The following is a 15,608-nucleotide window of genomic DNA, read 5'->3' on the forward strand; positions in this document are numbered from 1 at the left end:
AGGGAGGGAGGAAGAAAGAAAGAAAGAAGAGGGAGGGAGGGAGGGAGGAAGAAAGAAAGAAGAGGAGGGGAGGGAGGGAGGGAGGGAGGAAGAAAGAAAGAAAGAAGAGGGAGGGAGGGAGGGAGGAAGAAAGAAGAGGGAGGAAGAAAGAAGAGGGAGGGAGGGAGGGAGGGAGGGAGGGAGGGAGGGATGGAAGAAAGAAGAGGGGAGGGAGGGAGGGAGGAAGAAAGAAGAGGGGAGGGAGAAAGAAAGAAGAGGAGGGAGGGAGGAAGAAAGAAAGAAAGAAGAGGGAGGGAGGGAGGAAGGAAAGAAAGAAAGAAGAGGGAGGGAGGGAGGAAGAAAGAAAGAAAGAAGAGGGAGGGAGGGAGGAAGAAAGAAAGAAAGAAGGGGGAGGGGAGGGAGGGAGGAAGGGAGGGAGGAGAGGAGGGGAGGGGAGGCGAGGGAGGAAGGGGAGGGGGGCGAGGGAGGAAGGGGAGGGGAGGCGAGGAAGGGGAGGGGAGGCGAGGGAGGAAGGGGAGGGGAGGCGAGGGAGGAAGGGGAGGGGAGGCGAGGGAGGAAGGGGAGGGGAGGCGAGGGAGGAAGGGGAGGAGGCGAGGAGGAAGGGGAGGGAGGCAGGGAGGAAGGGAGGGCGGAGGAAGGGGAGGGGGAGGCGAGGGGAGGAAGGGAGGGGAGGGCGAGGGAGGAAGGAAGGGAGGCGAGGGAGGAAGGGGAGGGGGGAGGGGAAGGGAGGAAGGGGAGGGGAGGGAGGGAGGGGGGAGGCGGGGAGGAAGGGGGGGAGGCGGAGGGGAGGAAGGGGAGGGAGGGAGGGAGGAAGGGGAGGGGAGGGAGAGGGAGGGAAGGGGAGGGGAGGCGAGGGAGGAAGGGGAGGGGAGGCGAGGGAGGAAGGGGAGGGGAGGGAAGGCGAGGGAGGAAGGGGAGGGAAGGCAGGCAGAAGGGGAGGGAAGGCGAGGCAGAAGGGGAGGGAAGGCGAGGCAGGAAGGGGAGGGAAGGCGAGGCAGAAGGGGAGGGAAGGCGAGGCAGAAGGGGAGGGAAGGCGAGGCAGAAGGGGAGGGAAGGCGAGGCAGAAGGGGAGGGAAGGCGAGGCAGAAGGGGAGGGAAGGCGAGGCAGAAGGGGAGGGAAGGCGAGGCCGGGAGGGGGCTTACAGAGGTGAGGAGTTCTAGAAGTGGGGAGAGGCTCTGGAGATGAGAAGGGGTTGCGGAGATGAGCAGGACGATATTGATGAGGAGGACGAGAGGGTAGATATTGATGAGGACGAGGGGGAAGATATTGATGAGGACGACGAGAGGGAAGATATTGATGATGAGGACGAGAGGGAAGATATTGATGATGAGGACGAGAGGGAAGATATTAATGATAATGAGGACAAGAGTGCAGACATTAATGACGACGACGAGAGGGAAGATATTAATGATGATGATGACGACGAGAGGGAAGATATTAATGATGAGGACGAGAACAATGCGGGGGGGGGAGATAATGATAAGGGAGAGATGAGGAGGAGGATCAGAGGGAAGATGATGACGATGAGGGGGAAATTAATCAGGAGGATGATGGGGAGGGGGGGATGATGAAGAGGAGAGAGAGAAGATTAGGAAGAAAAAGGAAAAGGCTAAAAAGTGTGGATTTTACCATTAAAGCTGCATCACATTGAGGAGACCCTTAGCACGCTGGAGTATGTGTGTTTTTGGAGTTTGTTTTTTTTTTTTAATCATAAACCTTTGGACTCTGGAACACAGAGATCCTTCTGTATGAGACAACTGACGAACACATGATGATCTGAGGTGCGGTTGCTCTGGCCTAACCATAGCCTCCCTCTCAGCATCATAAGTGCCAGAATTTTTTTAGTTTTCCGCCTGGGTTGTCTCCCTGTGCCAAGGGTGCACATTACACATCCATGGTTCCTTTATTGTCAACATCAAGAAAATCCACTCTGAGAAATGCCATGTAGTCATCCCTGGATTGCATGAAGACAGGAAGTGACTGCAAAGAGGCACCATGAGATCAGCAGCACCCGAATGCAACAAAGGAGCAAATCATTGGATTTAAAAATTAAAATGAAAATGGTTTATGGTTCCCTAGCAAACTAAAATGTCATTCATTTAAGGTTCCCATCTACTTTAGATAAGTCGTATGTGCCAGACCCCCATAGGAAGTGGCAGCGCCGGGAATGCCGGAACTAAAAAAAAAGATAGCAACAGCTCCCACATGGCCGGCTAACGTCAGGCAGCACGCAGAGGAAGAAAAGAAACTTTGTTGCAGATAAAGAAAGAAAACAGAGAGAGTGTGGAGGAGGTATAAAGAGCAGATAATAGATGGCAAAGTGTAGAGCGACTCTGAGAAGAGAAAAGGAGAAGCATGTGCAAGATAACTGTGGCCTACAGCAAGGCTCCAAGCAGAAATAAAATAAAATTAATGCAACAGTCTCCTGGCCTGCTAGATAGGGATGCGCTGTGTGGCAGAGCTGTATAAATCTTAGGACTGGATTGACAGGAATCCAAATCCTCTGGCAGATAAAACGGTTTCCAAATATGTTTCTCGTCCGTTTATTAAGCCTATTGCCTGGAGTTTAGCTTTAACACGATCAAAACTGCATAAACATCTTCAAAGAATGTATAGAGAACCTCAAAAGCTACATCTGCACCCTCAGAGCACAACACCCCCCCCCCCCAAAAAAAAACTTTGGCACCCCCAAAGTTGCATCAGCTCTTTCATTAAATAGCCTCATAGCTGCATCTGCACCCCCAACACTGCACACACTTCAATAGTCTGAAAAGCCACATTGCACCCCCTGCATCAGGACCCCCAAAGCTGCATCAACTTCTTCAATAATAGCCTCAAAGTTGCACTGCCACCCCCAAAAGTTGCATCAACTTCTTCAATAGCCCCAAAATCTCCATTGTCTTCTTCAATAAATAGCCTCAAAACTGCATCAGCACCCCCAAAGCTGCATCAAAATCTACATCACCACCCCCAAAGGCTGCATTTACTTTTTCAATACCCCCCAAAGCTGCACTGACTTCAATAAATAGCCTCACAAGTCACATTGCACCCCCTGCTTTAGGACCCCCAAAGATGCATCAACTTCATGAATAATAGTCTCAAAGCTGCACTGGCAGCCCCCAAAAGTTGCATCAACTTCTTTAGTAGCCCCAAAAACTCAGTCTTCAATAAATAGCCCCAAAGCTGCATCGATCCCCTAAGCTGCATCAACTTCAATGCCCTCAAAAGCTGCATCTGCACCCCCAAAGCTTCTTCAATAAGCCACAAAGCTGCATTGGCACCCCCAAAAATTACATCAACTTCTTCAATAGCCCCAAAATCTCCATCTTCAATAAATAGCCTCAAAGCTGCATCAGCACCCCCAAAGCTGCACTGACTTCAATAAATAGCCTCAAAAGACACATTGCACCCCCTGCATTTGGACCCCCAAAGATGCATCAACTTCTTCAATAATAGCCTCAAAGCTGCACTGGCACTCTCCAAAAGCTGCATCAACTTCTTTAATAGCCCCAAAAGCTGAATCGAAATCTGCATCACAACCCCCAAAACCTGCATCGGCACCCCCAAAGCTGCATCAACTTCTTCAATAGCGTCAAAGCTGCATCTGCAAGCCCAAAGCTGCATTGATTTCAATAGCTTCAAAAGACGCATTGCACCCCCAAAATCTGCACTAGCTGCATTGACTTCAATAAATTGCCTTAAATGCTGCATTGCACCTGTAATGGAATGTGTGCTCCCTCTGCGCTCCTAGTTCGTCACACCACCCCCCAAAATCTGATAAACACCCCAAAAGCAGCATAGAATTCTTCACTAAACAGCCCCAAAAGCTTTGTCAACCCCAATAGCCCCCAAAAAATGAGCCCTAAAAAATGTTGCATCGGCACCCGCAAAAGCTGCATCAGCTTCTTCAATAAAAATCACCAAATGCTGCATCAACCTCAATAGTCCCAAAAACTGCATTGGCACCCCCAAAGCCGCATAGCTCAGCCCCCCCTCCCCCAAAGACGCACTGACACCCTAATATGTTATAAGGAAGGTCTTTGAGCACGTACCTCTGGGGGAGAAGTTTGTCCTGGGACAGGTATCCTGGCTTTTGTACATCCTTGTTATAATCTCCATACTTGGCCTGTACAGCATAGGAGGCCAGGAGCACAGCGGTCTCCGGGGGGCAGTAGATGTCATCATTCAGGATGCCTTCCTTCACTTGTAGGAAGAAGAGTCTTTGGGTGATGTCCTGGATCAGCTCCTCAGAGACGTCCTCTGGGTAGAATTTGGCGCGGAACTTGAACAGCAAAGGGCTATCCTTCCGCACATCCTGAGCCGTCACCTGAGTAAAAAAACAATATAAAGTCACACAAGGTGTAAGGCTGCATCAGTGGTTGATCGGTATCAAATATTTGTGAACACGGATCTACCAATGCAGAGTTCTTGGCTGTGTTCACAAATGTGTGACACAGATCAGCCCCTCATTTGTGACTTGCTACAAAGTTATAAATGTGGCAGTCTTCATCACTGGGGGAGGAGAGACTGAGGAAAGGCTTCCTCCTGCCTGCAGCAGACTGATGACTTCATCTGAGCCTAGGCAAAGCCACTGGACTGGAACTCTGTGCTTAACAAAAGTAAAACCTAACCTTTAATGTGGCCATACACATAGTGATTTGTGATCGGTGTAAGTATGAGCGATTCATTGATGATTAAAATATCGAAAAATGCAACACGTAAGGGCATATATTTTTTTTTTTTTAAATACACAATTTGCAGAGCTATTCATCCTGCGAAAAAAATGCATGTACATTCATTCCGTGTAATTGCCGGAAAAATGGAAAGTTGCAAGCTATCTTCTCTGCAGGTCAGACGTTCATAATAATAGCGTGAATCAAGAAAATACCGCATTATGGCGACTAGCTGGCATGAACGATAACAGTATTTAACCCATTCCCTTTAAAAAAAAAGTTCTAAATGACCAGGAGGCGGGAAGGATCGACAATCATGTGACCACTGATTGGCTGCCACAGTGGTCACATAACTGGGAGCCGATCCTGCCAGCTACCGATGCTTGGAATCTGCAGTGAGCACGCTCTCAGCACACAAACATCAACTGTCCATGGGTGCCTATGTGCAGCGTGAGGTCGTTAGAGCCCATCCTTTTGCCACTGCACATGTGTTAGCCAGGCAGGAACAGGTTAAAATCAAAACGACAGTAGTATATTTCCTATGATAATCAGCTTTATCCAGTGGTCATAATGTGGTATTTTCCGGATTCACACTAATACAAAAGAAGAAGAACATCTGACCTGGAGAGACAATAGTTGATTTTGTCAGCAATCGCAGAGAACGAATATACATACTGTTTCCCAGGACCAAGGGCTTTTTTGTTTTGTTTTACATAAATACACCCCATGCTGTGTTTATTGAAAATATCAGAAATGATCTATTAAAAGCAATCATTTAACTAATCTATATTGACCATTCTTTTGACACATTTTAAATACGGTTATTGTCAGCACCATCTAGTGGCCATAATGTGGTATTTTCCTGATTCACTCCATTTTAGAGGAAATTGCAAACAGGGCTACAAGTAAATCGAACGAAATGAAGCAATCTATCCCCCATGGGTTCAAGCAATACCAGAATTTGGTTGTTTTTGGAGACACTTGACCGCATTACATTGAAAGTTTTCATACAGTTACATGGAATGATCGAGCGTTTCAATTGAAGTAGGAAAAAAAGTCAGCAAAATTCTTTGATTTCATTTATCTGATACATTTGAATGGGACAATTTCAATCTCATCACATTGAGATCGATCAAAAATGCTACTTGCTTAAAAAAAAAATAAAAAAAAAAAAGTAGTGCTATTTGTAATGGAAAATACATGAACATTCGATCAAAAAACAAAAATTGAATATTAGGCCATTTTCTCTCTCGAATGTTAATCATTCATACAGAATACAATGAATTAGAAAAATACCACACTATGGTCACTAGATGGAGCTGATGATCATAGTTAGTATTTCATATGATTATCAGCTCCATCTAGAGGCCATTTTATCCAATTAAAGGTATTATCCAATGCCTCCTACCTCTCTCCTCTGTTCCAGCGATGCAGCACTTTGATATTCAAAACTTTGGTAGTGATTAGTGCTTGTGTCCCCAACCACCAAGGTGCTGTCCTCCCTTCGTCACTGGGAGGGTGCAACCATCAGAGGATGGGATCACAAGCAACCAACACGATCGACATTTCGAATGCTGAAGACTCTTAAGGAGCTGAATAGAGGGAGGTTGGAAGCAGAGCAAAATACAGCATTATGTCCACTAGATTGAGCTGATGATCATAGGAAATACTTCAATGTTTATCAGCTCCATCTATTGGCTATAATGCGATATTTTCCTGACCAACTATTTTTACTGAATGAGTAACATTCAACCTGGAGGGAAAGTAGCCTAATAACATTTGATATTCCCCCATAAAGAACATACAAGCACTTTTACTAGAAGAATAGCTCTGCACATTTTTTTTATAAATACACCATGTCTAAGGTGGCTCTAAGTTTTCAACAAACTGGAATGGAATGTTGATTTGGATGGAATCGAATGTCGAAATGAACGGCATCAAATGTCGGATCGGGTGGAATCAAATGTTAAATGAGATAGAATCAAATGTTTGATTGAATGGACACAAGTGTTTGATTACATGGAACCGAATCTGACTGAATGGAATGTCTGATCAAGTGGAATATTTAACCGAATGTGATGGAGTCAAACATTGGATCGCTCTATAAACGTTACCTTTTTGTTGAGCTTCAGCCATGTGGAGAAGCCCTTGGTGTCCTGATATTGTAACCCAAAAAACCAGACTTCCCGAAGACCAATAGTTTTCACCACCTGCAAGGAGGAAAGAGGAGACATCTGTTAATTCTGATGTTAAAACTGAATTTCGGGTAGATATAAAAAGACACAAATTAACGGAGCTCTTTAATAAGAGATACAACCAGCACAAAGAGCCAATCAGTTCATGTGCTGACAAGGAGCATGCTGATAGGTTGAAAGAGCAGAGTAAAAGAGAGATGAGCTCATTGCTGTGCTGCTCATCCTTTCACTGTCCATTCACAGGCTGGGGGCTCGTCCGGGATGACCTGGGCTAAGAGAAAGTGGGTTCAATGATGCTGATGCAGAATGAGGCAATAAAAAGTACTGTGGCATAAATCTCCGGTAAGAAGCTGAATATTGCAGCAAATGCTGGTTTGGTTACTTTCTTTTTTGGGGCTGTCCATTTTTATTTGTTATTGTTGGCTGGAATTCTGCTTTATCACGGTGCAGGCTTCTTCAATTCAGTGCACGCAATCCGGGACTGGATAGAACGTCGTTTGTTTAATTGCATAATTTTTTTTTTTTTTTTAATAGATCTCTCACAATGTGCTTTAGAAGATACAGAAAGCCTGATAGAGCCCACCTCATTTGGAGGACATCTAGCACTTTCCTCCCCCAGCCTGGCTGTCCCTGGCCTGCCCCTTTCAATCATTGCACTTCTGTTCTTTTGGACTAGGCTCAATAGTGGGTGTCACCTATGGAAATACAGCCAGCTTAGGAACATCCACTCCGCCAGACTGACATTCGCACATCAAGGCATTTGATATTTGCATAACTCCTCCCCAGACACAGCCCACTGCTTGCCTCAGAACTGAGGGCTCTTAAAAGGAACACCGAGGCAGGGTGCTGTGATGTTTTCAGAAAGCTATGTACAGCACTCTGCCCGTCCCTCCCACCAGCCGTGATCTGCCTGCATTGCAGAGAAACACAGAGACCCAGTGATGAGGTCACTGGGTCCAACATAAAACATGCAATTAAAAACAGGTGAAATATAATAAGGGGGAAATGAGGAACCAGAGAAGGCAAAAGTATAAGCAAATTAAACCTTAACTTTAAGATTTAATTAGTGAGTCTGCCTCTGGTGTTCACCTGTAATTATAAAATATAATCCTTTCTGATGGTTTGTTTTATCAGTTAATATAGGGGAATTTTTTTGATTAAAAGAAAAAACAAGCCTAAAAAGAAAATAAGGGGACATTTTTTAAATTAACGGAAAAAAACAAGCCTAAAAAAGAAAACTACAACCAAATCTAAGTAAAAGGTAATCTCAATATATTATGAAATTATATTAAAAAAATAATCATCAGTATTAATATACTATTCTTGTTCTTGGGTTTAGATGCACTTTAATGGTCCTTAGCAGTATTTAACACTTCCACGTTTGATCCTCTCTCTCAAATGGCAGTGGAAAAAAAAAATATAGACATCTAGAAAGTAGGAAGATGACAGTTGCACTGTGAGGGTGAGAAAAAAAAAACCTCCTTATACGGAACCCATTATCAACAGTTGATCCAGAGAAAGGCAAAAAAAACAAAAAAACACCCCTTAATCGTTTTGCGGCCACCCAAATAGATCATACATGAGCAGGAGCGGTGTCTTCCACGGTTCCTCTCCCCCAACTGCTTCCATGGACGATCCAGCAGTACATCCCAGCCGCCACCTAACACCAAGCTAAAGACACTCCCATTATAGAGAACCTTTCAGTGCAAAATGCTATCATATAGGACGGTGGTTCTCAAGCCTTAAGAACAGCGCCTGGTACATTCTTTCAAAATTTTCCATGGTCCAAACTTGGTTTATACTTCCACAATAAAAGTATAGGAATTCAAAGTGTTGAGATGTGTCTCTCCTGGGAGGGGATAGGGGTAGACTGGAGGTTGTGGAAGGGGTTAGGGGCTCTGCAGTAGATGTGGAGGCCCTGCAAGGGCGCATTTACACTTGCTTTAAAATGTGGCACTGGACACACACTTTTTAAAGCACTCTGAATGCCAATCAAAGCGTCTGTCACTAAGTAAAATGATTACCTTACAGTCCTGTTCACACATTGCATTTGCTATGCTTCAAAAATTATACCCCATGACGCTTTCTTGGTGCTTCAAAGCATCTCCAAAGCCTCCATAGAAGTCTATGACAACCCTAACAGCATATGCAGCTTTTGAGAAGCTTTATCTTCACTTTGTTTTGAAAGTATTGCAGGTATGAGATGACCCAGGATGCACTGGTAAGCTAACAAGCATACTGGAAAGACTTCATCAGTCACTTCTGGTGTGCAACATGGGAACGCTATAGCAGGAGGTGAACGGGGACCAGAGAGAGAGAGAGGGAGAGAGAGAGAGAGAGGAGGATCAGCAAGCCAGAGGATCAGCAGAGCTGGGGGTCACCGCAGAGTTGGGGCCTCGGCAGAGCTGGGGGTCACCGCAGAGTTGGGGCCTCGGCAGAGCTGGGGGTTACTACTGAGCATCAGATCAGCAGAGCTGAGTTACTACTGAGCATGGGTTCAGCAGAGCTGGGGGTTACAGCCTGGGGATGGGGGGGGGTGGAGGGTCAGCAGAGTTGGGGGCTCAGCGGGAGATCAGCAAAGCTGGGGTTACTACTGATTGGGACATCAGCAGTTAGGGGCACTACTAAACAGGGGATCTGCTGAACAAGGGTACTAAAAAGCTGGGGATCTGCTGAGTGGGGGTACTACTGAGCACCTTTTAAAGACAGAAATTCAGCACACAGGGCATCTGCTAAGCTTCCTTAAAGCTTCAAAAAAGCATGTGGAAGTGGTAGGCACTTCAATGTGTGTTAAAGTCAAAAGGAGCCCTAAGGGATGAGGTTGTTAAAGGGGCACATTGTGGAACACTATGGAGGGATTCTGAAGGCTCTATAGCAAACTATGGGGCACTGAAGAGGAAGGCAGGAGTGTGGGAGTCTAGGTGACAGTGGAGGCAGGGGGCTCTCAGGGGGCCTGGGGTTCATGGGGGAGCCTGAAAACCACTGTGGGTCACTATGGGAAGATGAAGGGCACCGTGGTCACTGGGAAGCAACGGGAGAGGTTAGGGCTTGAGGCCCAGCAGGATGGAGGCCACCGCCCAGTCTTTGAAAACCACTGACAGAGGACGTTTGGTCCCCTATGCATTAACAATAAAGATAAGCGAGGGAAAAAAAAAAAACATACCCCAACAGTTAAACCTCACTCCCCCCAAAAAGTGAGATCAATAATCCTAGGCCCATTATTCACAGTGCACTCTAAACTGATGACCTGTAGAGGCTTTTAAAGTGTCACCTACAGAAAATATAGGCTACTGAAGGTTGTTTCAAGAACCCATGCAATTTTAGGACTTCACATGTTGGGTGTCTATTTTGTTGGTCCAGCCTCATCTTTTATGGTTAGTATATTGTGTCCCTGTGCCCTAAAAAAAAAAAAAAAAAAAAAAAAAAAAAATTGTGCTTCGTAAACTGTTGAATATTATCCCACTTAAAAAAAAATTGGAGCTACCACCATTTTATTCTCCAGGGTCTTTGCTTTCAGAAAACAGATCATGTTTTGGGGGTTTTTAATCTTCAGGCCCAATGTGATTTTTATGTGCACATAATGTAAAAATGGTCAAAGGGTTAAATCGTGGTCTGATTTTCTCAACCAGGATAGAGTGTTGCGAGTCACACAATGCAGTACCCCGCCATATCGGAAGTGGAGGATCTTCTGGACTCTGTTCAGTTTCTCATAAAATAATTCCGAGAACTGGCCAGCAAAGATTGTGCAGCTATCAGTATCAGCTGTCACCATACAAATGGCAGAAGCCGAGGCCCAATGTCCAGACAGCTGTGTGCACAGATTCCACCTCCCGATGGCGTACACATGGACAGACACGTAATCCGTTCATAAATTAGGTAATGCTTGGCAAAAAGGTTTTTTTCTTAACCTGGTAATCCTGCCAACACGTCTGCTATTTTACCACTTCCTTTGACAGGGTGACAACGTTGCTTGTTCTGAAGTGAAATTGCACAGCAGTGTTGTCACCCTATGGACAGGGTAGGGTTAGGTGGACAGGGAAGGGTTAGATAAACATGGACTTTAAATAAAGAAAACAAATTAACCAGTTCCCAACCGCACTATAGCCAAAAGATGGCTACAGGGCGGTCGGCTAGTTTTGGGAGGGCATCCATGGACGTCCTCCCTGAACCACACCCCCTGCGTACCCCCTGGGGCACGCACTGTGCACAAGCTGTCCTTCAGACACAGCAGATCATGTGTCCAGGTAAAGGGCCAATCAGAGCCGCCTTTTACCATGTGATCAGCTGCGTCCAATCACAGCTGATCACAGTGTAACTAAGAAAAGCCAGTTATCGTCGGTCCTCTCCTCACACACTGTTAGCCGGGGAGCCAATAAGTAGCAATTCTCAGAGGGGACATCTACAATGATCATCAGTGCCCTCATATCAGTGTAAGCCCATCAGTGCTGGCTGCTCGCACCCCATCAGTGCCGCATATCGGTGCAGCCTATCAGTGCCACCTCATCAGCGCACATCAGTGAAGAAAAAAATCACGTGTTCACAAAAAACTTTAACAGCAACCAAGAAAACCTTTTTTTTAAAAATGTTTGGTCTTTTTTGTTTGTATAGCAAAAAAATAAAAAACCCCAGTGGTGATTAAATACCACCAAAAGAAAGCTCTATTTGTCTAAAAAAAAATTGCTAAAAATAGAGTTTGGGTACAGTGCTGCATCAACGCGCAATTGCCAAAGTGCAACAGTGCTGAAAGCTGAAAATTGGCCTGGGCAGGAAGGGGGTGAAAGTGCAGGGCAGGCAAGTGGTTAAAGCCCAAGCAAAGGTCCAACACCGGCTAACGCTTTATAGTGACTTCTCTACCGCCGTTACGTTTATGAATGCTCGTGGCGGGTGTGTTTTTGCAGCGCGTTAATAAACGTCACAGCAGAAATCACCCTCGGACAACCAGCGTGCCCATTAATGGCTGCGATCCTAGCTGTCAATAGACAGCTCATTTCACAGACACAGTGCACAGAGCCAATCTGTACCAGGTGAAATTACGGTGATAACCAATCACTGCAAGGAAAAATGTAAACAGTGTAGTGTTTACATTGCTAAGCCTGCTCCTGCCACTTACAAAGGAAACAATTAACGGAGTTATTCATTAGCTCAGTGCATTCACCAATCACAGGTTGTGGGATCCTGTTTAACCCTCTCACCCACGCTTTCAACTGCTCAATTAGGGTGGCCTATAGTTTAGTGGAGGGGCCCCTTATTTTACTGTTTGACTGGCTGAGGTAAATTCGTTCTACTAGCTCTTCCTTGACTGAAGTGAGTCCAGCACCTCGCACTAACACTGTTCTAGGACAACTGGCTATGGGTTCACTCACATGTGCGGCCAGGGGGCAGTAAAAACAGGTGCCCGAGCAAAGCAGCAGCAGCGATAAACAAGATATAATTTTTTTTTTAGAGCCAGCAATTCCCATCGATGTAAAAGTAATCCTAGTGGCTCTAGAGTTGCTGCATCACTTTTTCAGGCGACATATGGGAACCCCTTTCTACCATTACCAGGCTCTCCCACCCCATTGGGGAGGCCACTAAGGTTGTGACTATCTCTTCTCCCAAGTTGTGATGTCAAAAACCAAAAAAAAAAAAAATGAGGATTTCATTCCTTCCAGCTTCAATTTGTTGTTTACAAACAGTTAAAGGCTTGTAAAAGCATCTGATCACACCGAGACCCCAGATCTTTCCATATAGAGGACCTGTCAGGGACCATACTATCACATGTTGTTCATCCCTTGGGATAGCAATAAAAGTGAAACAAAAAAAAGGACACTGTATAGAAAAAAAAAAAAATTGAAAGTGCCCCGTTTCCCTGTGCTCACACGCAAATGCCCACTTCGGTCTGCTTATCACCGCACTCATGTCAGGTATTGCAGTGAACGTCAGAGTGAGATTAGAAATTCTAGCTCCAGACTTCCTGTGTAATGCCCAACCGATAACCTGTAAAGGTTTTTAAATCATTGCCTACTGAGATTTTTCAGGTACTGTAGTTTGGCCCCGTTACAATTTTAAACAGTGACATGTTTGGTATCTATTTACTCAGCGTAACATTATCTTTTATAGTTTACCAAAATTAGGTATTATATTGCATTTTTTTGGCATTAAAATTCATCCAAGTGTATTTTTTCCAAAAAATCTGCTTATGAAAAACTGTTGTGCAAATACCATGTGACAAAAATATGAAACACCCACCAATTTATTCTCTAGGGCCTCTGTACTAGAAAAAAAAAAATACACAGCTCAAAAAATTAAGCAAAGTATAGCATTACGTCAATGAAACTCCTGGGATATTGATCTGGTCAGTTAAGTAGCAGAGGGTGTTATTAATCAGTTTCAGTTGCTTTGGTGAAATTAACAGGTGCACTAGATGGGCAACAAAGACGATTCCCCAAAACAAGAATGGTTTTACAGGTGAAGGCCACCGACATTTTTTTCCCTACTCATCCTTTCTGACTGTTGTTCACTAGTTTTTCATTTGGCTAGGGTCAGTGTCACTGCAGGTAGCATGAGGCCATACCTGGACCCTACAAAGGTTGTACAGGCAGTCCAACTCCTCCAGGATGGCACATCAATACTTGTCATTGCCAGAAGGTTTGCTGTGTCTCCCAACACAGACTCAAGTGCATGGAGGAGATTCCAGGAGACAGGCAGTTACTCTAGGAGAGCTGGACAGGGCCGTAGAAGGTCCTTAACCCAGGTCCTTTGTACAAGGAGGAACAGGATGAGCACTGCCAGAGCCCTACAAAATGACCTCCATCAGACCACTGGTGTGAATGTCGCTGACCAAACAATCAGAAACAGACTTCATGAGGGTGGCCTGAGGGCCAGACGTCCTCTAATGTGCCCTGTGCTCACTGCCCAACGCCATAGAGCTCGATTGGCATTTGTCACTGAACACCAGAATTGGCAGGTCCACCACTGGCGCCCTTTGCTTTTCACAGATGAGAGCATGTTCCGCCTTAGCATGTGTCAGATGTGAAAGGGTCTGGAGAAGCCGTGGAGAATGTTCTGCTGCCTGTAAGATCACTCAGCATGACCGTTTTGGTGGTGGGTCAGTGATGGTTTGGGGAGGCATATCCATGGAGGGACACACAGACCTCTACAGGCTAGACAATGGCACCCTGACTGCCATTAGGTATCGGGATGAAATCCTTGGACCCATTGTCAGACCCTACGCTGGTGCAGTGGTTCCTGGGTTCCTCCTGGTGCACGACAATGCCCGGCCTCTGGTGGCGAGAGTATGCAGACAGTTCCTAGAGGATGAAGGAATTGATACCATTGAATGGCCCCCACACTCGCCTGACCTAAAACCAAAAGAACACCTCTGGGATGTCATATTTCGGTCCATCCGCCGCTGCCAGGTTGCACCTCAAGTTGCATCTCATTAGGAGCATGCCCCGACATTGTCAGGCATGCATAGAAGCACTTGGGGGCCATATAGACTTCCGAGTTCCATTATGAGTTGCTGCAATAAAATTTCAGCAAAATGGAGTAGCCTGCTGTATACTTTTTTCACTTTGATTTTTGGGTGTCCTTGAATCAGTTCTCTGTAGGTTGATAATTTTCATTTCCATCAAACGATGGGGCATCCTTATATTTCTAAAACATTACCCAGTCCATATCAGTATAGATAAACAAGATTCATACAGATTCCCCAAGTCCTAATGTCAAGGGAAACAAAATAAACGTTCATAAAGTCCAATATCATAATGTAAAATAAGTCCATATAGCACTAGGGCAAGCTCTTGTAGCTGTAGCAGGCTCTGTGTGAAGATAAAGGAAGAAAAAAGCGCCTCTAAGTGCAGTATGTTAAAACATTTATTAGGGAGCAATGTAAAAGCACTCACATGGTGAAAAAGGTAAGAAAACTCAGGTGAGTAAGGTGATGGCCGAGTCCTCGCTGCAAGAAGCCAGTCGGGATGTGAAGTCTCTGAAGATTGCATCTGGAGGGCACCCCGGAGTGTAACGTGGGAGAGGCAGCATTTAGGATCTGCCCATCGCCAAAGGAGAAAGGACACTGCTTGAGAAGGGAGCACGCTGCTGCTGTCTAGTGGTTTAGCACATGCTCCGAAACATGTCGCTTTGCATGCTGGTCTCTCCCACATCATCATGCTGAACCCGACGTTGCGCTCCAAGGTGCACTCCAGACGCCATCTTCAGAGACTTCACATGCCAGCCAGCTTCTTGCGACATCCACAGTCTCCCTTAGCGTGGACGCAGCTATTGCAGCGAGGACTCAGCCATCACCTTACTCACCTTAGCTTTCTTACCTTTTTCACCATGTGAGTGCTTTTGCATTGCTCCCTAATAAATGTTTTGACATACTGTACTTAGAGGCGCTTTTTTCTTCCTTCATATCAGTATAGATATCCAGATATTTTTCCCCATTGAGATCTGATGTGTGATTTCAAAGTGTTCCTCCTTTATTTTTTTTGAGTAGTGTGTATATATATATATATATATATATATATATATATATATATATATATATATATATAAATATAATATATATTCAGATCTTCCGCTAGTTCTGCCAGGAAGAACCTACATGTCAAACTGAAAATAAACAGATAAACTGATGTGTAAAGCGTCTTGGCGCCACTCAGAAGCGGAGTTATCAATAAAGTCACCTCACCGGCATATATAGGGGAACAGTGTCCGCAGCAAAGTCCAGCAAACTGTGATTAGAAAGAGGAGACAGGA

The 15,608-nt window shown here is 45.3% G+C and overlaps 1 protein-coding gene across 1 annotated transcript in view; it reads right to left on the bottom strand.

Moving 5' to 3' along the window:
* Positions 1–1,885: 1,885 nt before the first annotated feature.
* The window catches only part of LOC149442201 (moesin-like), a 72,197-nt gene continuing 58,474 nt past the window's right edge, over positions 1,886–15,608 (bottom strand). Inside the window, exons 3-5 of the mRNA XM_089656363.1 lie at positions 6,789–6,884; positions 4,054–4,328; positions 1,886–1,955 (exon numbers count right to left, since the gene is read on the bottom strand). Of these exons, the coding sequence (XP_089512489.1) occupies positions 1,886–1,955; positions 4,054–4,328; positions 6,789–6,884 (441 nt within the window). The remainder of the gene's footprint in view (positions 1,956–4,053; positions 4,329–6,788; positions 6,885–15,608) is intronic.

The sequence above is a fragment of the Staurois parvus genome, unplaced genomic scaffold (assembly GCF_062004578.1).
Source record: "Staurois parvus isolate SC_StPar_1 unplaced genomic scaffold, SC_StPar_1.0 ptg000902l, whole genome shotgun sequence".
In the NCBI taxonomy this organism is placed as follows: domain Eukaryota; kingdom Metazoa; phylum Chordata; class Amphibia; order Anura; family Ranidae; genus Staurois; species Staurois parvus.